We start from the raw sequence: 27,467 nt of genomic DNA, 5'->3' as shown, positions 1-27,467 counted from the left end.
GATAGAAAGAGTCATTAAGTTTGTGTTCTGGCCCTTTAATGTCTGGTTCAGGCAGCTTCCTAAAAAAACTGAAGATTTTTGAGGAAGTAATGGTTTTGCTGCTGTCAGAAATCTACTGCTGTTTATTCACCAACACAAAGAGAGAAAAGACATTGTGAGAAAACCTGTTGAAAAAGGTTGTGAACATCCTTGACATGGAAGCTCGATACTTATGCCATCTTTCCCTTATCTTGGCTTGGATATGTCTATTATCTTTCCCATCCATATGTACAGGAATGAACGCTCTAGGTAAGACTATAAAACTGTTTTCTCATTGTAATGAGCGATTCCATTAAAAGACATCAGTGGTTCGTGTCTCCCTCACCAAATATGCATTTGTATAGGATCATATTAGTCAAAATTAATGATTTTGAAGTTTATTTTATTTTTGGGTCACAGAAACTGGAAAACATTTCTTTCAAGGGTTAGGTTTTTTATAATAGAGTGATAGATCTGTTATGCTGGAACCAGTTCATGTTTGGTGGTTTTTAGCTACAGTTTCTCGTTTTTTTTTTTTTTCAACCACAAACTTTGAGCAACTGTTTGGGTATTTTACATGATATAACAACACAAAATAGTGCATATTTGTGTAGTGGAAGATAAATAATTTATTTGTTTTTAACATTATTCAAAAATAAAAATGAAAAACTTGGCATACATTTCCATTCAGCCCTCTTTAGTAACACTAAATTAAAAATTGAAAGCATTCTGAAGGAAATATAATCTACCTATGTCTAATTTAATCTAAATATAAATATAGGAAATATATAAATAAGTACACATATACTGTTCAGTGAAGTTTTTTAGAACAATAGTAAACAAATAGCATAAAGAAGATGAAGACCAAGACACCCAAGGAGCTCCAAAGATCCACCACTCAGGCAGGGTAATCAGTTGACGAGTATTAGTACTGCACTCCATTAATAAAGCAGAGCTGCATGCCATCTATCCCAAGCCATTTAGGGGACACAGCAAACATGTAGAAGAAGGTTCTCTGGCCAGAGGATATTAATACCTAAGTTTTAACACATAATGAACACAGCATCCCCACAGTGAAACATGGCAGTGGCAGTACCATGCTATGGGGGTGATATTCTTCCGCAGGAACATGGAACTTAGTCACAGACAATGGTAAGATGCATAGAGCTATTTACAGGGCAATCCTAGAAAGACTTGAAAATGATGGTTCACAAAGGCTCTCTGTATGATCTGACTGAGCTTCAGCTATTTTATGGAAAAGAATGCACAAAACATTAATTCTCTACTTGCTCGGCTGGTAGAGAGATAATCCTAAAGATCTGCAGCTGTTTTTGCGACTAAACTTGGTTCTACAAAGTATTCATTCAAGGGGGCTGAATATTTATACAAACCAAGCATCTTTTTATTGATGAATCTTTTACAGAAACATGCATCATTTTCCAACCACTTCTGAATTATATGTTACTTTGTGTTGGTCTATCACATAAAATCCCATTAAAACACATGAAGGTTGAGGTTGTAACTTGACAAAATGTAGTTTATTTTGCAAGGCACTGTAACAATCACTAAGCCCTTTAATTAGAAGTGCATCAGATCCATCTCCTAGCCCGTTATTCAGCAGTAATAAAGAAATAATTTTTGTCCTAATTGCAGAGATAAAGCTGAAAAGCACAGTTTTTGTGGCCTTCTCAGGCGAAGATCTCAGCATTGATGTCAGCATCCATAAACCAACTAACCAAACTCCAGCAGATCTGCTATGCTTCAACCCTTCTCAAAAAGAAATATACCGTACCAGTATAAAACCTATAGAAGGAGTGCAACGCATTCAAATCTACCTGAAGAACCTGAGCAGTTCAGGGATGTACAGATTCACATATAATACTGCTGAGGTGAAGTGGTTTCTACGAGTGACAGGTGAGAACAAATGTCATTTCTTGGGTTTGTCATATCTTATTCTAAAATTTTTACAAGATCAGCTTTCAGAGGGTTTTTGTCATCCATATGAAGATGTATATGAAGAAGCTTGATTTTGTGAAACCAGGAGCAGCACAGTTCCTCTGAATGTGACTTTATTGCAAGCCACATCTAAGTATGAAAGATGCACTGAAGGGTTTTACCTACAAAGCAGAGTAAATGTTTTCTACCATTATTGCAAATTCATAAAAATACATCTATTGTCTACACTAGCTTATCCTTTCTGGGTCGCATGGGGGTTGGTGCATATGTCCTGTGGTCAATGTGCAATAAGCAAGGTACACCCTGGACAGGTCACCAGTCCATTGCAGGACAAGGGACCTGTCCAGTGCCACATAAAGTCCGACAGGGCAGACAAACTTACACACATATCCAAGGGCAATTTAGAGTAACCAATTAACCTGACAATCAGGTACACTCCCAGCAGAATACTAGGCTGGGATTCAATCTCAGAACCTTGTTGCTGCAAGGCAACAGTCCTACCAAATGCCCCACCTTGCAGCCTACATGTACAGGTCCTTCTCAAAATATTAGCATATTGTGATGAAGTTAATTATTTGCCATAATGTCATGATGAAAATTTAACATTCATATATTTTAGATTCATTGCACACTAACTGAAATATTTCAGGTCTTTTATTGTCTTAATACGGATGATTTTGGCATACAGCTCATGAAAACCCAAAATTCCTATCTCACAAAATTAGCATATCATTAAAAGGGTCTCTAAACGAGCTATGAACCTAATCATCTGAATCAACGAGTTAACTCTAAACACCTGCAAAAGATTCCTGAGGCCTTTAAAACTCCCAGCCTGGTTCATCACTCAAAACCCCAATCATGGGTAAGACTGCCGACCTGACTGCTGTCCAGAAGGCCACTATTGACACCCTCAAGCAAGAGGGTAAGACACAGAAAGACATTTCTGAACGAATAGGCTGTTCCCAGAGTGCTGTATCAAGGCACCTCAGTGGGAAGTCTGTGGGAAGGAAAAAGTGTGGCAGAAAACGCTGCACAACGAGAAGAGGTGACCGGACCCTGAGGAAGATTGTGGAGAAGGGCCGATTCCAGACCTTGGGGGACCTGCAGAAGCAGTGGACTGAGTCTGGAGTAGAAACATCCAGAGCCACCGTGCACAGGCGTGTGCAGGAAATGGGTTACAGGTGCCGCATTCCCCAGGTCAAGCCACTTTTGAACCAGAAACAGCGGCAGAAGCGCCTGACCTGGGCTACAGAGAAGCAGCACTGGACTGTTGCTCAGTGGTCCAAAGTACTTTTTTCGGATGAAAGCAAATTCTGCATGTCATTCGGAAATCAAGGTGCCAGAGTCTGGAGGAAGACTGGCGAGAAGGAAATGCCAAAATGCCAGAAGTCCAGTGTCAAGTACCCACAGTCAGTGATGGTCTGGGGTGCCGTGTCAGCTGCTGGTGTTGGTCCACTGTGTTTTATCAAGGGCAGGGTCAATGCAGCTAGCTATCAGGAGATTTTGGAGCACTTCATGCTTCCATCTGCTGAAAAGCTTTATGGAGATGAAGATTTCATTTTTCAGCACGACCTGGCACCTGCTCACAGTGCCAAAACCACTGGTAAATGATTTACTGACCATGGTATCACTGTGCTCAATTGGCCTGCCAACTCTCCTGACCTGAACCCCAATAGAGAATCTGTGGGATATTGTGAAGAGAACGTTGAGAGACTCAAGACCCAACACTCTGGATGAGCTAAAGGCCGCTATCGAAGCATCCTGGGCCTCCATAAGACCTCAGCAGTGCCACAGGCTGATTGCCTCCATGCCACACCGCATTGAAGCAGTCATTTCGGCCAAAGGATTCCCGACCAAGTATTGAGTGCATAACTGTACATGATTATTTGAAGGTTGATGTTTTTTGTATTAAAAACACTTTTCTTTTATTGGTCGGATGAAATATGCTAATTTTGTGAGATAGGAATTTTGGGTTTTCATGAGCTGTATGCCAAAATCATCCGTATTAAGACAATAAAAGACCTGAAATATTTCAGTTAGTGTGCAATGAATCTAAAATATATGAATGTTAAATTTTCATCAGGACATTATGGAAAATAATTAACTTTATCACAATATGCTAATATTTTGAGAAGGACCTGTAGTTGATAACCTCTTTCTGGGTCTCTGAACTTTTGATCTTCCCCTCCCACCAACATTTTAGACTTAACCATGTGATGTCTTTATGTTATAAATTTGTGGCAAATAAATACATACGAATTAAACAGAAAAAGGGGTTAAAACCTTTAATTCGGCAGGTGGGTCATGTCTCTGTGCTGATAGTAAAATCAAATAGCTAAAAAAATCATCTGATTTATAAAAATCAGATAAAACAATTTGTTGTGGTTAAATCGGTTGATGACTTGCATCAGAGAAGTCATGTTTCCATCTCAGTTTTAAGGAAGAGAAACAAGTAACTACCAATTTTTTGGCACTACACACATGCATATTTAAAATATGTTGTGAAATAAAATTTTTGAATATAATTGAAGGAGGTAGGAGGTCAAGCAGCATTTAGGATCAGAGCAGTTGTTTCATCTCTTGACCCCCAAGCAGCAGGAAGAGGGACCTAAGAAATTAGTTTGACTGTGTGGTCATCAGAAATGGTGCGCCACCAGTTTGTGTTCAATCACCATGATAACCAAAAGTTGCACTGGTGATGTAAGGTTTGATCTGGGAAACGTGGAACGTGGGATGGATGCGGAGAGTTGATGGCAGCTTCAGCCGAACAGCTGTGGGACTGATCACTGTCTTCATCTTGTAGGGGCCGATGAATCTGGGAGCGGGTTTCCTGGAGATGGATTTTAGGGGAATATCTCGTGATGAGTGCCAAACCTTTTGTCCAGGCTGATACTGAGGGGCTGGGGTATGCCTTCTGTCTGCAAACCTTTTATTTTGAGTGGCTGTGCGTTGGAAGGCTTGATTGGCAGCGTCCTAGATGTGTGAACATCTACGGATGTGGTGGCGAACGGAGGTGACAGATATCTCTTTCTCGTCTGCCGAGAACAGAGGGGGTTGATAGCCCAAAGAAGCTTTGAATGGGAGAATCCAGTAGCTGCAGACATGTGTTAGTTATGGGTGTATTCAATCCAGGGGAGAAACTGGCTCCAGTCAGTGGGGTTGGTTGAGGTGAGGCATCTCAAAGCGGATTCGAGCTCTTGGTTCATTCTTTCGGTCTGGCCATTTGACTGTGGATGATATCAGAATCAGAATCAGCTTTATTGCCAAGTTCGTACATACAAACAAGGAATTTGACTCTGGTACACTTTGCTCTTTGGTTTTGTTTTTGTATTACAGAATATACATATTTACAATGTACAATATACACATATATAATAAAAAGGTGCATTTGCAACATCTGTATGCTGTTGTTTTGTACTCTATTGAATGTTCAACAGAGAAACAGCCTGGGGGAAGAAACTGTCTCTGTGGCGGCTGGTTTTAGCGAACAGTGCTCTGTAGCGGCGGCCTGAAGGTAAAGCTCTGAACAGTTTATGTGCAGGGTGTGTGGGGTCTGTAGAGATTTTTCCAGCTCTTTTTTTGACCCTAGACCTGTATAAGTCCTGGATGGAGGGAAGGTCAGCCCTGATTATTCTCTCTGTATTCCTGATTATTCGTTGCAGTCTGGACCTGTCCTGTTTTGTGGATGAGCCAAACCACACTGAGATGGATGAAGACAGGATAGATTGAATTATGGCAGTGTAGAAGATGACCAGCAGCCCCTGTGGAAGGTTGAACTTCTTGAGTTGCCTCAGGAAGTACAGTCTCTGCTGGGCCTTCTTCCGAACAGTGTCTATGTGTGAAGACCGTCTCAGGTCCTCAGAGATGGTGGTTCCTAAGAACCTGAAGTGGTCCACGGCCGATACAGTGTTGTTGAGGATGGTGAGGGGGGTGTATGGGGGTGATGATGGTGGATCGTTTGAGGCAGGAGGGGACCTCACATTTCTCCAGTGATTTGTTGAAGATCCTTGTGAAGATCGGAGCGAGTTGATTTGCACAGGCTTTCAGGCATGATGGGGAGACGTTATCAGGTCCTCCAGCTTTCTTTGTTTTCATGTGCTGAAAGAGCGTATTTACATCTTCCTCAGAGATCTTTAGTACAGCAGAGGATCTGAAGGTAGGGGGTTGGTAGCTTTGTGGGAAGAACTTATTCCTGAATGGGATGTGGAGGGGATGATTTGAGGTGTGAATGGCTCCTTGTCATGTCTGCAGTAGAAGCCATTCAGACGGTTGGCCAGGAGACGACTCTGTTCAGGATGGGTTGGGGGGCTCCTGTAGGCAGTCAGGTTTCTCAGACCGGTCCATACAGCTGAAGTGTCACCAGTAGAAAGGCTGTTCTTAAGCTTCTCACTGTAGCTTCTCTTAGCTGCTTTGATCTCTTTTGTTAGTTTGTTCCTGGCCTGCCTGTACCGCGCCCAATCTCTACTGCTGTGAGCTTCTTCCTTTTCCCTGCGCAGATTCCTGAGGTGTGGAGTAAACCATGGCTTGTTGTTCCCAAAGGTGCAGAAGGTCTTGGTCTGCACACACATGTCCTCACAGAAACTGATGTATGATGTCACCACATCAGTTAGTTGGTTTAAGTCAGTGGCTGAGGTTTCAAAAACAGTCCAGTCTGTGCATTCAAAGCAGGCCTGTAGCATCTGCTTTGATTCCTCAGTCCACTTCTTAACAGTGTGAACCTTGGGTTTGGAAGCTCTTAGTCTCTGTCTGTAGGTTGGGATGAGGTGGATTAGATATTGATCCGAAAAACCCAGAGCAGCCCTGGTAACAGCATGATATGAGTCCTTTAAAGCTGTGTAACAATGGTCCGGTGTGTTTTTGTCTCTGGTGGGACACTTAATATGCTGTCTGTATTTGGGGAGTTCATTTGAGAGGTTTGCGCTGTTAAAATCTCCCAGTATTATGATGAAAGAGTCCGTGTATTTTTTCTCCAGGTCTGTAATCAGCTCAGCAAGATGTTTTTCCGCGGCAGAAGTGCAGCCATGCGGTGGAAAATATGAGCCAATTATTATAAACGAGGAAAACTCTCTCGGTGAATAAAACGGTTTACAGATTATGGAAAATGACTCCAGATCCTGACTACATGTTTTTCCCAGCATTTTTACGTTTCTGCACCAACCTTCATTTATATAAAAGCAGATTCCGCCTCCTTGCCTCTTCCCCGATAGATCCGTGCTGCGATCCGCTCTGAGCAGCTGGAAGTCCGGCAACAGCAGTGCGCGGTCAGCCATGTCTCAGTGAAGCAGAGAATCGCTGATCCGCGGAGGTCCGTGTTTTTACCGGTGAGAAGAAGCAGCTCGTCCATCTTGTTGTTTAGAGAGCGGACATTTGCCAGGTGGATTGAAGGCAGTGGTGTGTGAAGTCCTCTTTTGCGGAGCTTTACCAGCGCGCCAGCACGGTTTCCCCTCCGACGCGTTTGGCGCACTATCCCGTATAGTGCTGCAGCTCCGCTTGCCAGGAGCTCATTGAACCTCGGATCAATGAAAGATGGTGAAAAAATTCCAAGAGAGGACTGATGTTGAGAAGTTCCTCTCTTCTGAATGAGACCACAGGATTGTGGCCCGACACCACAATACTGTGGCTCGAAAAACATAAAAACACACAAACTACAAAAACAAAGAGAGAGCGAAGCTCCGAGGCTGCCATCATCGGCGCCATCTTGGTTGGGACATATCCAGAGGTTAAAGAAAACTTAGCCCCTAAGGCTGAACAGAACTGTCGCCAAACCTGTGCGATGAATTGTGGTCCCCGATCAGAGAGGATCTCCTGTGGTATCCCATGGAGCGGCCAATTTACATGTTATCCCTATGTAGAGGCGCGTTCAGGAGCGGAGCGGCGCGGCCCGGTGCGAAGGATGTGGAGGGCGCGGCGCAGAAGGCGCGGCAAGCGAAGCGGGAGCGGAGCGGTGCGATGGACGAGTTGAAAAATCTAAACTTTTTCCTAAATTCGCGTTGCGTCCACCAATCAGGGACTGGATGTGGCTGTGACGTAGGGTGAAGGACCAAAGCGGAGAAGAAGCGGTTGTCAGTGAAGATGGAGGACCAGATCATAGTGGCGGTGTGTGGCAAGCCAGAGTTGTATGACTCAACTAATTACTTTTACTGAGACAAGTACAGAAAGGACCTGGCCTGGTTATGTTTAGGCACAAATATCTTATATTTAGGAGATTTGGACATTACAAATCGGCAGTTTTGTTACTGAGCTGAGATTTATTTATTCACCGAAGACAGATGGACAGGTGTTCAGCAGCGGGGATACAGTGCCGGTAAACCGTGGTGAAGTTAGTTTGGTATCTAGCTCACGGTTGATCCGATTCAGGCACTCAGATTTTCCACGAATGTTTGGTTCGGAAACTTATTGACGGTCCTTAGTGAACCACCGCGCTTCAGAAGAGGGAGCAACAGAGAGCAGCTAGCCGAAATCTGGGTGCCTGACTCGGATCGGCCGTGGGCTGGATGCCGCTGAGTGTCCAGTGTCCGGCTTCGGGCTGGCTTCACTGCGGTCGCCGGTAGTTGGCATCCTGGAGGCCGATTCGTCTCCCAACGTGGGGCAGCAGATAGTTGAACTGGGTCCTGGATAGACGGAAGTACCGCTGAAATCGACCGTCATCCAGACGCAGCTCCTGGAGTAGGTGGTGGTACTCTCCGAACTGTTCCCGTCTCTGAAGTATCTGGTGAACCCAGGGACGTTGATGACGGTGGCGTTTTTCAGCTCTCCACAGGTAAAACACTGTGATTATCTGTGAAATCCATGTCCACCATGTTCAGTTGAAACCAGCAAGCAGCAGATGGAAACTCCTCCTATTTGATGACGCGGCGAAGCGTTGCCGCTTGTTGCCGAATGCCAACGTGGAGTTCACGCGGAATGTGAACCGGGCAAAAGCACACAAATGAGGTGAAAAATTCGCAGAAATCGCGTTTGGTGTGAACGCACCATTAGAGAAACGGTCAACGATGGTGAGAATGATGGTCATACCTTTAGAGTTAGGTAGTCAAGCGACGAAGCGAGAGCGATGTTTGACCAGGGACGTTTGGGGATGCTGAGAGGCTGTAGCAGACCGGCTGGAGATTGGTTAGTGGATTTGTGTCTTGGACAGACTGTGCAGGCTTGTACATATTCTCTTACATCTTTATGTAGCGATGGCCACCAATATCTTCTGGAGATAAGACGGTATGGCTGGAACCAGGGTGAGCGGAGAATCTTGCTGAGTGGAACCAGTGAATCAGACAGGATCTTACAGAGGTGGGAACGTAGGTTCAGTTCTGGGGTCCTATTCCAGGGTCAGGTTCATTCTCCAGGGCTCGAGACACCAAATCCTCAACCTCCCATGTGAGGGCTCCTACTGTGCAACTAGTTGGTTAGATAGGAGCAGGCTCTTTCTCTGAATCAAGAGGGGAAAATTATCAGGACAGGGCATCTGGTTTCAGGTTCTTTGATCCGAGTCTCTATGAAATGGATAGATTGAAATGAGAGAAGAAAAGAGACCAGCAGGCCTGGCAAGAGTTAAGACGTTTGGCTTATTATAGGTCGGCTAGATTTTTATGATCAGTCCATACCACTTCTGGGTGTTCTGCGCCTTTCGGCCAGTGATGCCATTCTTCTAAGGCCAGTTTAATAGCCAAGAGCTCTTGATCTCCCACATCATAGTTTCTTTCAGCTGGGCTCAGTCTGTGGGAGAAAACAGCACAGAGGTGAAGTTTACCATCTGAGTCAGACACTTGTGATAACACCGCCCCCACTCCTATGTCAGATGCATCTAGTTCCACAGTGTACTGTTTAGATTGGTTAGGATGGCTGAGGATGGGAGCTTGAAAGAACCTTTTCTTGAGATCCAGGAAAGCAGAATCAGCTTTGGGGGTCCATTTGAAAGGGTGTTTAATGGAAGTTAGGGCCGTTAGAGGAGCTGCTGTCTGGCCGTAGTTCCTAATGAATTTTCTATAAAAGTTGGCGAAACCAAGGACGCGTTGAAGCTGTTTGCGGGAATCTGGAGTGGGCCAGCCGAGAACTGCTTTTATCTTGTCTGGGTCTGAACGAACCTGCCCACCCTCTAAGAAGAAGCCAAGGAAGGTTACCAAGGATTTGTGGAACTCACATTTTTCTGCCTTGACATACAACCTATTTTCGAGGAGACGTTGCAGGACCAGGTGGACATGTCGGCGATGCTCAGAGATGTTCCTTGAGTAAATGAGGATGTCATCCAGGTAGACAAAGACGAAGCGGTCTATGAAATCTCGCAGAATGTCATTCACTAGGTTTTGAAAAACAGCCGGGGCATTACAGAGGCCAAAAGGCATGACAGAATACTCAAAGTGGCCCAGTGGTGTCTTGAAAGCTGTTTTCCATTCATCGCCTTCACAGATTCTAACAAGATAATGGTCATTGCGAAAATTGAGTTTGGAGAAAACTGTGGCTTCTTGTACAGGTTCGAATGCTGATGAGAGGAGAGGAAGAGGATATTTGTCTTTGACTGTTATCCGGTCGAGGGTCGAGACCTCTGTTATCAATGCAAGGGCGAAGGGAACCGTCTTTCTTCCCCACAAAAAAGAAACCTGCCCCCAGGGGAGAAGAGGATGGACGGATTATGCCGGCCGATAAAGAGTCATTTGTTCAGGGCGTGAAATGTTATATAGCCGACTCAATGGTAATGGGGCCCTTGCAGGAGATCAATGGCACAATTGTATGGTGTGTGAGCTGGTAAGGAGAGGGCCTTAGCCTTGCTGAAGACCTTGCTGAAGGAACTGCCGATAGGTCAGGAAACTCTGTGTGCTTGACCTCAGTGACTGGTTGTTTAGGCAGACTGTAAACAGGATAATAGGCAGCTAGAAGACTAGGAATCAATGAGACAGTTAAACCAGTTGAGATGTGGGTTGTGTCTTTGAAGCCAAGGAAAACCTAGAACAATGGGGTGTTGAGAGACGGGGAACACTAAGAAGGATATGGTTTCTCTATGATTACCAGAAATTATGAGTTCCAGGGGTTTGGTGTGTGAGTGATGCTTTGAAGTCTCTTACCGTCGATGGCTGATACGTGTTGAGGATTGGGAAGCGGTTCTGTGTCAATTTGTGCTTGGTCCACTAGACGCTGGTCGATGAGGTTCTGCTTGCTTCCAGAGTCGATTAATGCTGACAGGTTTAGAGACTCTTGCGAGAACAGGATGGTAGCAGGAATAGTGAATCTGTTTCTTTCGGGGTTTAATTGATGGTCCGCCAGGTCACCCCATCTACTGACGGACCCTGACTTTTGGTCGCACGGGGCAGATAGCAATAAAGTGTCCGGACGTCCCACAGTATAAACATTGTTTTGACAATTGCAATTGACATTGCCGTTTTTCAGGGGTAAGTCTTGTCCTTCCAATCAGCATGGGTTCGGGTTCAGAACGAACAGGATTAGGATTAGATGGTGGAGAGGGACCGGATACATACTGGGGTGGCTGAGGTCTCACAACAACTCTCTTAATCCGCGGCCTTCGTCTCTCTCTGCGTGGCTAATGCTATTAGCTCATTTAATGTCTCTGGTTCATCTAATATTGCTAGTTCATCTTTTAGAGAATCATTCAGGGAATGGAAAAAAGCTGCTTTAAGAGCACAGGAGTTCCAATCTGAAGCAGCTGCAAAAGTACGAAACTCAATTGAGAACAGGTCTATTTCTTTATTTAATTGCCCAAAGACGTCGGGTAGTATTGGTCTGGTCAGCCTCAGTGGCGAATGTTAGCTTCTATTCAAGTAAGAATTTATCATATGTACAACCAAACTGGTTATAGTCAGTAAAACGGGCCTCTGCCCATTTTAATGCCCTCCCTGTAAGAAGTCCGAGAATAAAAGATATCTTTACATTGTCATGTGGGAATGATCAAGGAGAACGGTTAAATACTAGGGAATATTGAAGGAGAAAACCTCCACAACTACCGAAGCGGCATCCGAAGATAATCCTTTTGAGACGAGTAAGTCAGAACTTCTACTTGATGGCAGAACTGGATACTGGGTACAGGACCACAAAATAACCTGGAAGGAGGACACGAGAAGGTAAGTACTGGAGAAAACTTTCACAAAGGAGAGCTAAAGAATAGGCCAGCTAGAGTTACCACTGAAGGTCAAAACTCAGGCACTGGAGTGTTGGCTGTCTGTAGTATTTAAGCCCCTGGGCAGGTCTATTACGATGGAGAACACCTGTGGCTCAGTTCCTCCTTGCTCCTGGCGCCATCTAGAGACTGAAAAGGTAATTAGCAGGCACAGAAAACAGAGAACTCCAGAACCCCGACATTCTTGTTATCCAGCAACTGAGAAATGGTGGCTAAACAGTGCACTGTTTAGCCTCTATTTCCTAAAGGTAAGCTCTACCTTTAGGAAATAGTGTTGTTTCCTAAAGGTAAGCTCTAAGCTAAGGCACTGGCTGGATCTGCTGCCCTGCTTCCATCTCCAAGCGCATCGCATCCCCTACGTCCTCACTCTGCCAAAGGAGCTTTTGCGAAAGGTCAAGCTAAGGCTAGCTAGCAGATGACCATTTCAAAAAAAGGTTTCTTGCCATCCTAAGACAACCCTAATCTTAAAAATGATGGAGTCGTTCAAGAGAGTACTTAATTTTGTTTTTACATGAAGCCATATGCAGATTCTCAACCGGGTTATGTTTAACACATACAACATGTGGATGTTAAAACTATTTATGTGTTTAAAAAAAGATGTCATTTGAAAATAATTGCAGTAAAAATGGTATAAAATATTGTTTGCGTAAACCTCTACATTTTAGAGGCTGGATTGGTTAAAAACTGCAGAAATCTTGATTTGGTGGTTGTTAGTTTCGATTTACAAACAAAACCTCTTTCTACTCTTTGCTGCTAGATACTGACTACTGGTAACATCTTCAAAATAAAACAAAACACAAAAAAGAGCATTGTCCCTTTACATTGAAAATAGTATCACACTTTTTCAAAACCACCATCTATCATCTATGCCCACTTGTTCCTGCAGAGCCGCAGGGGGGCTAGAGGTACCCCCTGGACAGGTCGCCTGTCCAAGGGGTCACAGGGCACCAAAACAATCAGTTTCAACATTTTTATATATTTTTGGATAAAGAGAGTTCAAATGATCTGCTGATAATGCACGTGGTTGTGCTCGTTTTAGACTTTTTGACAGAATCCCTTTTTTATTTTGTTACAGTTTGAAATTGAAAAAACACAAAAATCAAGATGTGTAATTTTTACAGTTAAGGGGCCCTTTTATATAAGTCACAACTATTTTCCCACCAGATGGGGAATCTATAAGTCAACCTCTGCCATCCAGTTTTGCTGCATTCCAGCACAGGCTGACCATGTGTGTTTTCCAGCTAAAGGCTACAGGGAGTCCGTGATCTTGGACTACACAGAGATCATCATAGTGGCTGTCTGCACTGGTGTGCTGCTGGTCTTCAGTGTGCTTGGCTCCGTGTTTGTCTTCAGAGGACATTGGGTAAGATTTGTGCTGTGCAGAAGTTAAGAAACAGCATGTTGCAAGGTAAAGATATGGTTTCGTGTTTCATGCTGGGATGTTACAAAACCTGTGCAGATTTTCCCAAATTTGGAAAGTCGAGCGCAAGTCAAAAAACCATGCACGCACGCACACACATGCACACACACACACACCTACTCATATCTAATGTAGATCCATACAAATTTTTGAACTTTTAGAGGAAAAGCTGGAGTCATGAGCTGGAAGCTGCGGAAACACTAATGTCGCTGTCCACAGTGAAGCAAGTTTCACCAGGGATTAGAGGGTGCTGACCAAAAACTACACTGCTCCAAAGTTGACAACACCTTCATGCTCAGCCGAAATGTTCAGTAATATAACTTTCAGAGAAAGGTTTTATGGTCAGACAAGGATAAAGTTGAGCCATCAGGCTTCAATAACAAGAAGAAGATTTTGAGGTGTTAAACTGAGCCTTTCAAACCTAACAACACTGCACCAGCTGTCAAACATGATGGTGGCTGGGCGCAGTGCTGGCCGTGTGCAGAGGCTGTAGTCCTTGATGCAGCTGTCCTGGGTTGGAATCCTGGACCTGGCAACATTTGCCGAATGTTTCCTCCTCTCTTTCCCCTCTTTCCTGTCTACTTACTGTTGGAAAAATGAAAAAATAAAGGCCTCTAGTGCCGTGAAAAAAAACAAAAACATGATGATGGCTTGTGGCAGTACTAGTACATTTCACTAATCAGATCAAATGATAGGGAAGGAGTATACATTTAACATACTCTTAATTAAGCCCAATTTAGTTTTTAATTGGTTTGGTGTAATATTTGAATGATAAATGTCATGTTTTCACTGAAGAAGTTAATATTAAAGAGAGGCAAATGTTTTAAAAACAGTGATGGTGAGAGGGAAAGAGAGGCCAAACGGTTAGTTAGAACAGAAATAAAAAAGCCAAACCTCAGGCCATTATTCTGACAAATATAAAAGTGACTGGCTGTGTCATTCTTAGTTGGATTGTTACTTGAAATGTTGTAGAGTGACTGCATCTGTGTTATTTTTTCCACCGAACCAACTTTTAAACCTGTGTGGCTTATGGAAAATCCATGATAAATTCAAACATCTGCACTAAATTCTTGTTGTTAACATTCACTGGGTAAATGTGGTGTATAATCATTTCACCCTGAAAAAATAAATCATTACAAGCCCAACATGATTGACATTAATGGCCATGAACAGGTACACCTCTGGCATTGTAGCTAAAACAAAGACCTTGTTAACCTGTTGCCATCAAGCTTGTTTACAAATATGTATGCATTTTCTTAGAAAGAGCCAAACTCTGAATCTCTCGACACGAGCAGACAACAGAACCAAAACGGAGAAGACGGGGAGGGGACAGAAACAAAGGAAAATAACATGGACATGAGAACCGCTCAGTCTTCTTCTTTCTATGCCGTAAGCATCAATTTTGTTCCTACTCATTTCTTTTTGTTCCCTATCTGCCATGATTTTATGACTTTATTCTGGTTAATAATTCTTGGACCCTGACAGAGTCTAGAGCCTTGGAACAGGTCCATTTATGATGTCCTGGATCGCTCAGCTGCCACTAGCGACGAGCAGCAAACCAAAACAAAATCCGCAAAAAAGGAACTCCCAAACATGGTCAGAAAACCTAAAATGCCTGATGTCAATAATAAAAGATTTAATGTAAAAATAAAACACATGACTGTCCTGTCTTCTGCTCTACCCCCACAGGTGGAGCAAAATGCTGAAGCCCAGGATGAAGGCATCTTTGATTCTGTTTATGAGAATTTCTGAGTTAAATAAACAGGTTTTGACAGATTTTGCTTCATAGCACCTGAGATGAACATCAGAATCAGTATCAGAATCAGAATTAGCTTTATTGCCAAGTTCGTACATACAAACAAGGAATTTGACTCCAGTACACTTTGCTCTTTTGTTCTGTTTTTGCATTACAGAATATACAATTTACAATGTACAATATACAAATTGTAAATTGTATATTCTGTAATGCAAAAGCAGAACAAAACATCAGTGCTTCTTCAGTGTCACCTTCACATCACCAGGGAAAAACAAGTCAAAAGCTATTTCACAAAAAGTAAAAAAATAAAATAAAGATACTCTGCAACAGGTCTTACTATAAAACAGTTTAAATAATAAGTACACACATGTAATAAGAGTAACCTGTATTTGTATTCAAATGATAAAATTACCAAAATTGGTGTCTGCTATACATCAAATAGCTGAATTAAATAAACGTTTCTGAAGTTTCATTCACTGATTTTGTATTTATTTATTTATTGTATTGTTGAGATTTTCTTTTCCTGCTTTTTAACCCTTTAATATAAAGTAGTTAATATGGTGGGCAGCTATTCAAAAGCCATTTTCCTGTATTAGTAAGGGTGTTGATAGTGTACATATATCTATATCTATCTGTCTGTCTGTCTGTCTGTCTGTCTGTCTGTCTGTCTGTCTGTCTGTCTGTCTGTCTGTCTGTCTGTCTGTCTGTCTGTCTGTCTGTCTGTCTATCTATCTATCTATCTATCTATCTATCTATCTATCTATCTATCTATCTATCTATCTATCTATCTATCTATCTATCTATCTATCTATCTATCTATCTATCTATAAATATATACACTGCTCAAAAAATATATAGTTTTTACTGTATTGTATTATTCGATATACTGGTACCTAATGGGAAATCCATTCATAAAAAAAAGTCTTCAAACCCACGTGGACAGTATGACAGTCAAAGAGGTAAAAAATATTTGTAAAATTAAATAATAACTGAGAACTAACATACCTGTTCAGATTTTTAAGAATTCCTGTTATGTTAGGAGGTAACTGTGATTAATCATCTGTTCATTTATTTCACTATAACCATCACTGAATATATTTTACCTGAAGTTTTGGCCGTTACTGTGGCCAGATGGTTCTTCAACAGCACAGCAGTAAACTTCTATTTGCTATTAAATCATATCTGCATGACAAAAATCTCAGTTTTTCATAGCTAAAACAATATTTTTTTCAGATGAGTTCACTTTTGTGAGCTACTTTCTAGCTTTTTTATCCTTTAAGGCTGAAGTGGAGTAGTCAATGACATGAAGACCTGCAGGTAGGGCAGTGCAGCTACTATCTGAGTCAAATAAGTATGATGCCAGAGACAGGGCTTGCTGACAAAAGAAGGTAAAATATCACATATCTGGAGGCTCCAAAAGAACTTGTTTTAGAACGAGGGGCTTGTTTTTTTGTTCATTATGACTGACACTTCATTGATGACTTGTTTCCTTATTGGTTTAGATTCTTGTACAATATTTACAAAATTATTTTGAAAAAATATTGAAACACAGTTCAACAGGGGGGAGTATGGTTCATCTAAGGGTAAAAATACAGAGCTGAATGAGGGATGGATGAGAAGCATGTTGTGAGAAGAGGCTTAATACTGAATAAAAGTATCATAATATGTGCATAAAAAGGTAATTATATAAACTATTTGCATGACTTTATATGCTAATAAAAGCCTACAAAATATACACATCATAATTTAAAAGGCTGGATTGTAATAATACCATAATATGATTACCTGCTATTTAGATACGTCAGTTTGAAAACTCCGTATTTGGTCATATCCTCTTACACGTTTGCGTACGGAAGCCAATGAAATCTTGACGAGGCTGTCAGTAAGCCAATGACAAAGCTGCTGTCGGAATAACTTCCTGTTTGGGCTTGCTTCGCTGTGTCGACCATGGCTGCAGAGGGCGATTTTCTGGCGAGATACAGAGCTGTGTCAAATAAATTAAAGAAGTCAGTAAGACTTTGAGTTATTCTGTTTAAAACTGAGGTTGAGAGAAATTACTGGATAACGTCAAAAACATTAAAGTTTATTATCAGGAATGCTATATGTAGCATTGAAAGCTAATGCTAAGTGGCGAAGCTAGCGGTCGCTATTGGTTTCTGTCAGTTTTTTCAATTATTTATTTTATAACTTACTCTGTGTGTTTTTTATTAACTAATATATACTTTATACCGTTGGCATTTGTGATTTACTGAGTAAGCCTTACCATTATTAGCTAGTGTTAGCCGTCAGGTTGAGCGATTACATGGCAAGATGCTCCAAGCACTTTCATGTCATGTGCAATATTAGACACTACACCAACAACTTCAGCAATGTGATAGAAATGTCAGGTTTTATTAATGTTGAGGTGTAAGACCAAGAAGAATAACATGGATTTGACCACATGCCTTCGTTTTGATTAAACGTGTGTTGTTAACATTAGAGTGAGAGAAAATTAATAGTTAATACATGCCTGTTGTTGAGGTTTGAACCCTCACACATGAATAATATTTGTTGCTTATCTTAGTCTAAACTACAAGCCTCTTGATTGGATCAAAGTATGGAATACTGGTTTGTTAATGTATTCAAATTTCTAAGCACTTATCGATATTCGTCCTGGGAATCATGCAAGTTATTAAAATGAATCCATTATGGATCAACTTTAAAATCAAAAAAACATGTCATCATGTGAACTTTTTAGTTTTCTTAAGTTTTGTTTTAGTCAATTTTTCTATGAAATCCTTTTTTTGTTTGTTTCCAGGCTACAGTAAATACACATTAAAACTAGGGCTGCACAATATTTGAAAATCACACATTTGCAATAACATTGGTAAATATTACCACTAAATCCTCATATTTTCCACTCTTATCTTTCTCATCTGTGCTTCCAACATTGTGTGACCTTTATCATTTTGGGTTTTGTCATGGGTGTCAGGTTTCCTGCACTTTGAATCCATCTAATAGGTTTATTAGGTTGGAAATTATGAACTCATACCAAACTGTTGTTGTGTGCACTGATATTAACATGTCGACATATTTCCTGCAGCCCTAATTAAATTCTATGTATCCATCATTGTCAGATTTAAGCCCAGTCTAACATAACAGGTCAAAGATTAATGTACAACCCGAGAAAGCCTCACTTTACTCATTTTTTCACGTAAATACTTAAGATGTTTCACGCTGAATTGTACGCTAATACTTAACATGCTAGCGCCCCTCATGGATAACCAAGATTATGAAAGGTTTGTGTTTTCTCATTCCAGGCGTTTCCTCCGAAAGCCGAATGTCGCTGAAGCCAGTGAGCAGTTTGGTGAGTTGATCCATAACCAGGGTTCAAGATTATCTGCCATTTAGATCAAATTTGTGCAGGGAGAATCACATTCCTGAGACAGCATGCATGACTTTTCAATGAAGTAGGAAACAAATACTATCGTTAACCTGTTAAATTTGTTGTGAATGATACAGCAATGTTGTGTCACATTGAAAATAAGACCTCATTTAGAAAATTGTTTATTTTGAATCAGATTTGCCTCTTTTGTAACAGTAATGTTTGCCAGAACAAAACATAAATGTTTAACCCGCTGCTTTTTGAACTGTACATATATACTGATACATTTCATGAAATTAAAATAACTCTAAGCAATCACTGACTTTATGAATCTAAACTATGATCAAAATGCCTCTTACAAACATCTACTAATGATTCAGATTACTTATGAAGCTTTTCTATTCTGTTTGTCTTTTCTAACACTTCTCCTGGGCAATCAAAGATGTTCATCAGGAGGCTGTAGCTGCTCCAGTGGAGCAGTTACCTGAAACAGCCTGGCAGGAAAGCAAATGCAGGCACTTTTAATGTTTATTTATCATGGTTGTCAAACACTGTGTCTGCAGACTTTCAGGATGTCAGAGACAAATGTATATCCATGGCGACATATATTTTAATTACAGTGACAGCTTTAGACTGCACCAGTCAGTCCATGAAGAACAGCTAAATAGCCGTCTCTTTGTGGGAAAGTTTGACTGGTCCAATTTAATATGGACTTGTTTCTGAAGTGGTTACAGAACTGATGGTAAATAATGTTTACTATAGTAAAATAAAGGGATGAGTAATAGTGCCATGGGTTGTTCTTTTTATTAATAATTTTTTTATCTTGGACATCCATCTATCCATCCATCCAAATTTCTCAAAACAAAACCAAAAAATATAGCCACTAGACCTGCAAATTCCCCAAACGTAAGCTATAGGGATCCAGTCAAAGATTAAATGATTGAAAAAAATACTCCAATCTGTTTTTTAATAATAACAGCAATGTTCTCTGAAAAAATACATACAAATACAAACATGTCTAATTTATTTTGTATATTTGAAAGCTGTGACTCCTTCCAGTAAAGACGAATAAGGCATCTAGTCTTAAAATAAGTAAATGGTATAATGATAATTCGCTCGTTTTAGAAATGGTCAAAATCTCCACAGATCGGGTCCGGAGGATGCCATTACTTGGCTACATTAAAAAGTAGATTTCTTTTTTTTGTAAAGACTATATTTATTTCTCTGTAATCTACAGCTACCATAACCTTGTAAGTTTATTTAAATCCGTATATTCATGTCTTTTCTCATACAGTACAGCCTCTGTTTGTACGCGTCCCGTGGTCACGACTCTGTTTTGTACTCAGAGAAGTCAGGCGTGAAACAGCAAAAACTACAGCGGTACAAAATAGTGAGGAAAGAAAATGGCCAGCAAGGCAAGTTTATTTATATAGCACATTTCAGTAGCAAGACAATAATTCAAAGTGCTGTGCATGAAAAAAGAGAGAGACATAATAGGAAAAGTGCACTACAGTGGCATAAAGGTAATTAAATAATTAATGAACACAAATAATTAAAGAGCATAAAAATTAATAATTAAAATAAGATGATAATAAAAAATAAAAAAAATAAAAATATATATATATGATAAAATGATTGATAAGAAATTGAAAGGAAAATTGGACTGAAAATGCAACTAATCATGCCTAAATGGCACAGTCAAAGGCCACTCTAAACAAATAAGTTTTTAATCTTGATTTAAAGCAACTTAGAGTTTCAGCGCTCTTACAGTTTTCTGGGAGTTTATTCCAGGTTTGTGGAGCATAAGAACTAAAAGCTGCTTCTCCATGTTTGGTTCTGGTTCTGGGTATGCAGAGTAGATTTGAGTCAGAAGACCTGAGAGGTCTGGGTGGTTGATCCACTGACAAGTCTGTAATGTATTTTGTTGCTAAGCCATTCAGTGATTTATAGACTAACAGAAGTATTTTAAACTCTATTCTCTGAGCTACAGTGTAAGGACTTTAGAACCAGGGTGATGTGCTCCACTTTCTTAGTTCTAGTGAGGACGCGGGCAGCAGCGTTCTGGATCAACTGCAGCTGTCTGATTGACTTTTTAGGCAGAGCTGTGAAGACACCGTTGCTGTAATCAATTCTACTAAAGATGAACGCATGAATTAGTTTTTCAAGGTCCTGCTGAGACATTAGTCCTTTAATCCTGGAGATGTTCTTTAGGTGATAGAAGGCCGACCTAGTTACTGTATTTATGTGCCTCTGAAGGTTCAGGTCTGAGTCCATCACTACACCCAGGTTTTGAGCCTGACTGGTGGATTCTAGCTGTATTAATTGAAGCTGTGTGCTAACTTTTAAACGCTCTTCCTTTCGTCCAGCAACTAACCATAAAGGCAAACATTTATGACACTAAGTGAAATTAGAGCTAACATAGCTGTAATGGGTTTGAAAGGACCTGAGTCTGACAAAAGATTTAGGGGAAAGTGACCATGGAGACAGAAGTGGCACCGAAGTTCTAAAGAGACACAAATAAACTAACACCCTGTTTACACGAGAAAACGTAAAAGTTTAGTTGAGGTTCTACTATTTGTTGACATGAAAACAACGCATTTTCTCTGGAATGCCACAATTTGAGAATGGCTTCCAGAGTGTAATGGTTTCTAATGGTCCCAGTCTTCGTTGTTGTGTAGATGGGGAAAAATGGAATCATTTTTACTGGAGAGCCCTGGCTCTTGATTAGTACGACTGAAATCAGTATAATTCAGTAGAAATTACTCAACACAACAGCTACCGACCAGTTTAAAACCCACATGAGACGATCAACAATGGCGGATTACAGAGTACTTACTTGTGCTGCTGAATCTTTTAAATCCAACGACGGTTTTCCAACAAAGTGCTCATTTTCACCCCCGTTTGGTAAGCAGGAAATGTTTGCTCATGTTGTTTCAAAGAAACATACCGCCAACCAGTGGCAGGGCGAGGGAATTACACCATTTTCACATCTCTACTGTTGCCATGTGAACGGAGATTGTAATCAAAACGTTGTCATGTAGATGTTTAACAGTTTTCAATGGAATTTTTGTCCTTTAAACGAGGCCTGAAATAGCAGAAAAAACAAAAACAAAACATGACTCCAAAGACTAAACTGATCAAATGTCATTGGAAAAAGTAGTTGAGACATAAAGCTACATCAGTTAGATGCAACAAACAAGGAACACAAGTTTTACTGAATGTTCCTGAAGAGACATGAAAGACCAACAATTCTCTAAATATGGCTTAAAAGTACGAGAATGTCTGTTTGACTCAACTGGGTCAGAGATGAGTTTATTTTTATTGTTTTTGGTGTCTTTTCTCTCAGTGTCTTGATTTTCAGGAGGACGGTTGTGCACAAGGCTCTCTTTGCTTTACACCACATCCACAAATCTCTCTAATGTCTCTGTTAGGGTGAGAATCGTCAACATTGGACACCAGCGCTGTCACTTGGTCTGTCCCTGTGGTGACAGGGAGCAGATGTTTCAGAGCAGTTTTATTCTGTGCCTCTTCTGTTTCAATGATTTTCCTTCTGCGTGTGTGCTTCCAGGTCAGCTGGCAAAAGAGCTGAAGCAGCAGGACTGTCTTCAGTATGCTGCCTTCTGTAACCTGGCCATGGCTCGGTGAGTGGGGTTGACTTTCAACAAATTACTCTTGTTAAAAATAAAACAAAAACTCAAATCGTGTCTGTAATAATATGTTGTTGTAAATGGATTGCATTTTCTCAGCCAGTTGACCAGCAGTGATGTTCTTTTGGGTTTTTCCAGTCTGCTGTTTATTTGGTTGGGATGGGGACATAATGAGACATTTTTGGGGTATTTATTCAGAGGCCAATATTGACTTAAAGAAAGTAATTAAAGGCTTTTCACATTCGGTGTTATTTTCAGTTCTGTGTGATCTCATCATGAGTGGGTGGGAATAAATGCACTATGGCTGCAATGATCTGTCAATGTCTTCCACTGTAATAATCCATCCGCTTATATTTCTGTCTGCATCATTATTTTCTCTTTAAACAAACATGTATCCGTCTGAAGCAGTGTGTGTGTCTCTGAGTGTGTGTTCTCCTTGTACGTCAGCTGAGTTTGGCTCCAGTCTCTGAGCTGCTGTTTCAAAACAAACATGGCAGATAAAGCATCTGATAGCAGCCACGTGAACCAGGTTAAAGATGTTGTTCTACGTTACCAAAGGCCGAAGTGGTCGAGAAAAGCAAGTCATTTAAGTTAGGTGAAGATGAACAGAAGCAGCAGCACAGAGCCACGCATGAGGAGCTTGAAAAAGCTACCGACTGCAGTCAGAGGTCAGATGGGTTGTGTGTCTGCTACAGTTTCTCAGTTTTCCCGTACATGAGTCTGATTAGCAACGTGCCTCTGTCTGCGTTTGCTGATGCGCAGAAGCCTAAATCCATTTCACTTCCATCCTGTTTGTATCACATTTAGTTGTGTAGTTGATGTGGAGATTTGAATGATTAAAATTTAAACTAAATAAATTGAAAGCTATTTAAAAGTTGCAGTTTCTATTATTACATTTTAACTAAAAGGTGTAATAGATTGGTTTTTTTTTTTGGAGTTGCACCTGGACTGAACTGAGACTTATTTTTGTTTATTTCCTGTTAAGTCTAATCATATTTGACATTCTACATACACTTTTTTGCAAATACATAAATAATAAGCGCTTCATTTTAATTGTTTTATCATGCTTTTGGAAACTTTGTACAGATATAATTCATACTTTAAACTATGAAACCATCATCATTTTCCATCCTCCCATTCCTGTTGTTTAAAGTATTTTTAATGGCTGCCCCTCCCTCACTGTCCACTGCGGCTCAGGTAACTGAATGAAAACTCCTACATTTATGCCTCACTTACATGAAAGACAAATTCAGATGTTTGGAAATATTTCCGGTTGCGTAAAAATACGAGTGGCCAAACATCGGAGTCTTTTGGGCCCAACTGCTGACTAGTCGGTATAGTATTCTACTGAATAAGCTTGTTTACTTGAAACCTACGACTAAAGGTACTAAAGGTTAGTGGCTATGTTTTCATGTGTTTGCTAAATGTCTATGCATCAAAATTAACATCAGTATACAGTGTATTTATAACATCTTTCAACCAATATCCTGTTTCAGCAGCAGGGATTAAATAGGATTAAATAGGGTTGTCTGTTTTTAAATAAGAAGAATGACATCCTGTTAGACCTTTTTGTGTTAGTTCTGTGAAACTGTACTATTTTTAGTTAGCGTTATTTTATAGCCTTCACGCGGTGAATATACACATCTAAATGCCAGGTACTAGCAGCCTAGCTGTTATCAGGTTGCATCAAAGTAGCAGGGTTAAAATATGCACAAGGCCCAAACATTTCACGCTCTCTGCTGGAAACACGTGAAGAAGCAGTTTAAGAAAACTTGAGTCCTGACTTTAACTGTAGCTGCTCTAAGTAGAAGCAGATCCATTAGCCACAGTTCTAAGTCTAAAGCTCGGGTTAAAGTAGTGGTGGACCAACAGCTGTTCTGCTTTTGCTTCAAAACGTTTATAAACTTTATTACTATGGAAAGCTATGCTGGGCCAGTGCACCAAATCCTTTCAGAAACCAGTAACTGACATTTTGAAAATGACTCAAATCACTTTTGCATTGATAACAGAGCTCCATGTGTGTTTTTCACATTCCTATTGGGTTTTTCTGCAGGTGTGAGCAGACTCTGTTTAATGCCCCAGGGGAAGCTCTGGCCCTGACCGATGCTGCACGTCTCTTTCTCTCATCTGAGAAGGAGATCAGAGCCCTGCAGGCTCCGGGCTTTGATGAACACCTTCAAGCTGCTCTCAACTGCTACAGTTTTGCCATTAAGGTAAGCTATCTAGCAGTAATAGAACCATTTTCAGCGTAAGAAAATGATAACAGATGGCGTCTGTGTGCAGAATTGATTCCTGACTACATTCTTGTGTTGTGACTGAATGCTGATGTGGAAATGTGTTACAGGTGTACATTGAGATGAACCAGCCTGTGATGGCAGCCAGCCTGTGTTTGGAACTTGGGAACGCGCTCAAGGTTTGATCGTTGCTTCCAGCTGTCCCTTATGATTAATGAAGCAGAATTTCCCATTTTTATTTCTGCTTTAAGGTTTATATAATCAACATGGCACATCAGTCTTTTCCCTGTACCTCAACAGGAAATGAACAGACCAGGGGAAGCGATCGTTCACTTCCAGAGAGCTGCAGAGTTACAGACGCAGACACCCATAGAAGCTCTGCTGTCCATGGGAGAAATAGCCACGTGTAAAATCGTCACACGTGAGTTGGGGGCCGCTCACTTGAACGAGATTATGTTGTTGCTGCACGTTGGGCTTGATTTCAGATGTTTGACTTTGCTTTCATCTCATGTAATTTGCAGGTGACTATGACGGTGCTTTGTCAGTGTTCACAGAGATGCAGCTGATGTGTCAGGAGAGAGGAATGCAGCTGCCAGGCACCACAAACCCTATTGGTGAGTTCTGATCAAAGTCTGCTGGTCACAATACTCAGATTCTGCTTATTGGATCACTCTTATCGCTTACTGTATTCCTTTGAAATGACCCTTTAAGACCAAAGTTCTCTCTCTAATGTTGTATTTTTCTACATTGTCTCTAGTGTTGTTTCTTTTCCTGTGATTGAACTGAAAATCTCACCAGTTTTCTGCTTTGTTTTTATTTATAAAAGGGTCCTTTTTGGACATTGTGGCAAAATGTGAGATATCCAGAGTGCTACTGCTGATGTTACTTGAGGTAAGCTTGGTAGAAACCTTATTGTTATCTTTGTTGTTCTTCTGTCAACACGGTTTTACCCCAGACACGGGGCCTTCCCAAAGGATTCACACACCTTGAACTCTTTTTCAATATATCACGTAGCAACCATACATTTCTGTGTATTTTAATTACCTTCTATGTCTAAGAGAAATATATAGGTTGTGCAGTGAAAGAAAAAAAATGAGACGAGATGGTTTCCAAAATGTTTTATAACTAAAAACCTGAGAAATATGAGGTGCATTTCTACTCAGGCTTGCTGAGTTGGTGCTTTGGAGAACCAGCGTCTGCTACAATTACAGCTGCAAGTCTCTCCATTAGCTTTGCACATCTAAAACCTGAAATCTTTGACCGTTTTTCTTTGTAAAATATGCCAAGCTCAGTTACCCTGCATGAAGAACATCTGTAACCATCTGTCCATCAGTCTGGACTTTCTTCTGGGCCATTCTAATACAGGAATATGCTTACTGTAGATCTAGAGCTACACGGTATATGGAATGGCATCATCAGTATGTAAAATATTGCTGCTTTAAAGAAGTACTTGGATGTAATATTTGGAAGGCTGTAGGATTTTAGGTGCCACACATTAAAACTCTGCTTTCCAATGATGTTTTGGACCATTAAGATTAACTTCACAGTCTTTTATCCCCACAAGTAATATAGATCTCAGTAACCAAGATCTGAAAGCTTGAGAAGAGTAACAACAATGTCATGTTTTCTTAGAATCTTAAAGTCCTATGTTAGACAGGACCATCCCATTGTAGGTGTGAGTGTGCGTTTAGGGTGATTGACCTGCTGGAAGGTGAACATCCTTTCAGTCTAAAGTATTTTGTAGCCTCTAACAGGTGCCTCCAGGGTTAGCCCTGTCCATCTTTTCATCAACTCTGACCAGCTTCCCTGTCCCCATGAAGAAAATCATCCCTACTGCATGATGCAGCCCCCACAATGTTGTTCTCAGGGTGCCTCGCAAATGTATTCACTCCTCTTGCCGTTTTTTTATGTTTTGCTGCCTCACAACCTGGAATTGTGAGGCAAAAATTTGATGTTTAAGAGTGTTCACCATTTAATTTATAGAACATGCCCAGCACCTTTGGGTTTTATTTGTTTATTGTGAAGGAAACAACAAATAAGAGAAATTAAAAAATCAAAACAGCGAGCAGACAAAGCGTTTTCCTTGGTGGCAGAAAAGTTCCGTTTTAGTCTCATCTGGCCAGAGCACTTTCCTCCATACATTTAGGGAGTCGCCTACATGCCTTATGACAAACTCAAAACATGGCTTCTTATTTTTGACACTAAATAATGGGTTTTTCCTTATTGTGGTCCTATGGACATACACTCCAGTCTCTGCTGTGAAACTCTGCAGCTCCCTCAGGGTTACCTTTGGTCTCTGTGCTGCTTATCTGATCAGTGCCCGTCTTGCCCGGTCTGTGAGTAACTATCATGCAGTGTCCAGAAGTCATCCAGAGGATACCTCATCAGTTTAGAAAAAAGCTGACATACGTGAATGACCCTATTGCCTTGGTGGAGGTCTGCACCTTCTGAGTGCTTCTCTATTTTATATAGATTTTTGTCATTTCACTTCAACTATTCATTCCTACTATTTGTGCAGATCCATCATGCAAAATAAGATTGAAAAACATTTCAATGTGTGTGTTTTTTTTTGTTTTTTGCAGCCTCCACCTCAGAAGCTATTACCAGAACATGCTCAGACCCTGGAGAGATACGCATGGGAGTCCTTCGACCCTCACAGCCAAGGTAGATGCTCCTTAATATTTAACTCTTTTGGAGAGTAAGAGGAAAACGTGAACGCTCCCATCAAACTCGCAGCATGATTCAGGCAGTGGGGTAAATCTGAATGTTGTTTCCTCTTTCAGTGACCTTTCTGCCTGAGAATGTGTTCCTGCTTCTGCAGTCGGTAGTGGTGAGTTTTGTGATACATGCACTGGTCCAAGTCAAACAGTTCTTGACCTTTTCTCCTCAAATATACACAAAAATAGCTTTTCAAAGCCTATACATGACAGTGATTAATGTTTGGCTATATGGTTT

The 27,467-nt window shown here is 40.9% G+C and overlaps 2 protein-coding genes and 1 long non-coding RNA gene across 11 annotated transcripts in view; 2 read left to right on the top strand and 1 right to left on the bottom strand.

Moving 5' to 3' along the window:
* The first annotated feature begins 111 nt into the window (after window positions 1–111).
* On the top strand, window positions 112–15,739 carry si:ch211-243a20.4. Its single transcript, XM_047365028.1, has 6 exons — window positions 112–288; window positions 1,672–1,932; window positions 13,333–13,454; window positions 14,772–14,900; window positions 14,997–15,107; window positions 15,201–15,739. The coding sequence occupies exons 1-6, from the start codon at window positions 195–197 to the stop codon at window positions 15,261–15,263; spliced, it is 780 nt and encodes a 259-aa protein (XP_047220984.1). The 5' UTR covers window positions 112–194; the 3' UTR covers window positions 15,264–15,739.
* On the bottom strand, window positions 4,256–21,626 carry LOC124868166. Of its 6 annotated transcripts, XR_007038263.1 has the most exons (8): window positions 21,468–21,626; window positions 17,053–17,251; window positions 13,933–14,096; window positions 12,095–12,220; window positions 11,919–12,014; window positions 11,025–11,810; window positions 9,570–9,681; window positions 9,007–9,458 (listed from the first exon to the last, which is right to left on the bottom strand). It is a non-coding gene; the product is annotated as an uncharacterized LOC124868166 (long non-coding RNA). The 6 variants fall into 6 exon arrangements; XR_007038261.1 differs by lacking the exon at window positions 9,007–9,458 and adding an exon at window positions 4,256–5,201 and having other exon boundaries at window positions 11,025–12,014; XR_007038265.1 differs by lacking the exons at window positions 9,007–9,458; window positions 11,025–11,810 and adding an exon at window positions 4,256–5,201.
* f8a (coagulation factor VIII associated) overlaps window positions 17,069–27,467 on the top strand; it is a 14,825-nt gene continuing 4,426 nt past the window's right edge. Inside the window, exons 1-10 of one of the 4 annotated variants that reach the window (XR_007038258.1) lie at window positions 17,069–17,273; window positions 18,567–18,613; window positions 22,200–22,272; window positions 24,332–24,491; window positions 24,623–24,691; window positions 24,813–24,933; window positions 25,034–25,126; window positions 25,339–25,403; window positions 27,095–27,176; window positions 27,296–27,342. Coding sequence is in view for 2 of the 4 variants with exons in the window: in XM_047365027.1 (XP_047220983.1) it covers window positions 17,215–17,273; window positions 18,567–18,613; window positions 22,200–22,272; window positions 24,332–24,491; window positions 24,623–24,691; window positions 24,813–24,933; window positions 25,034–25,126; window positions 25,339–25,403; window positions 27,095–27,176; window positions 27,296–27,342 (816 nt within the window). In the remaining 2 variants the exon portion in view is untranslated. Of the gene's footprint in view, window positions 17,274–18,566; window positions 18,614–21,737; window positions 21,902–22,199; window positions 22,273–24,331; window positions 24,492–24,622; window positions 24,692–24,812; window positions 24,934–25,033; window positions 25,127–25,338; window positions 25,404–27,094; window positions 27,177–27,295; window positions 27,343–27,467 lie in introns of those variants that run through there. The other 3 variants (XM_047365027.1, XM_047365026.1, XR_007038259.1) reach the window with 3 other exon arrangements.

This window comes from Girardinichthys multiradiatus, chromosome 5 (assembly GCF_021462225.1).
Source record: "Girardinichthys multiradiatus isolate DD_20200921_A chromosome 5, DD_fGirMul_XY1, whole genome shotgun sequence".
NCBI lineage: Eukaryota > Metazoa > Chordata > Actinopteri > Cyprinodontiformes > Goodeidae > Girardinichthys > Girardinichthys multiradiatus.
Note: the sequence above shows the minus strand (reverse complement) of the source record. Positions and strands in the feature narration are given on the sequence as shown.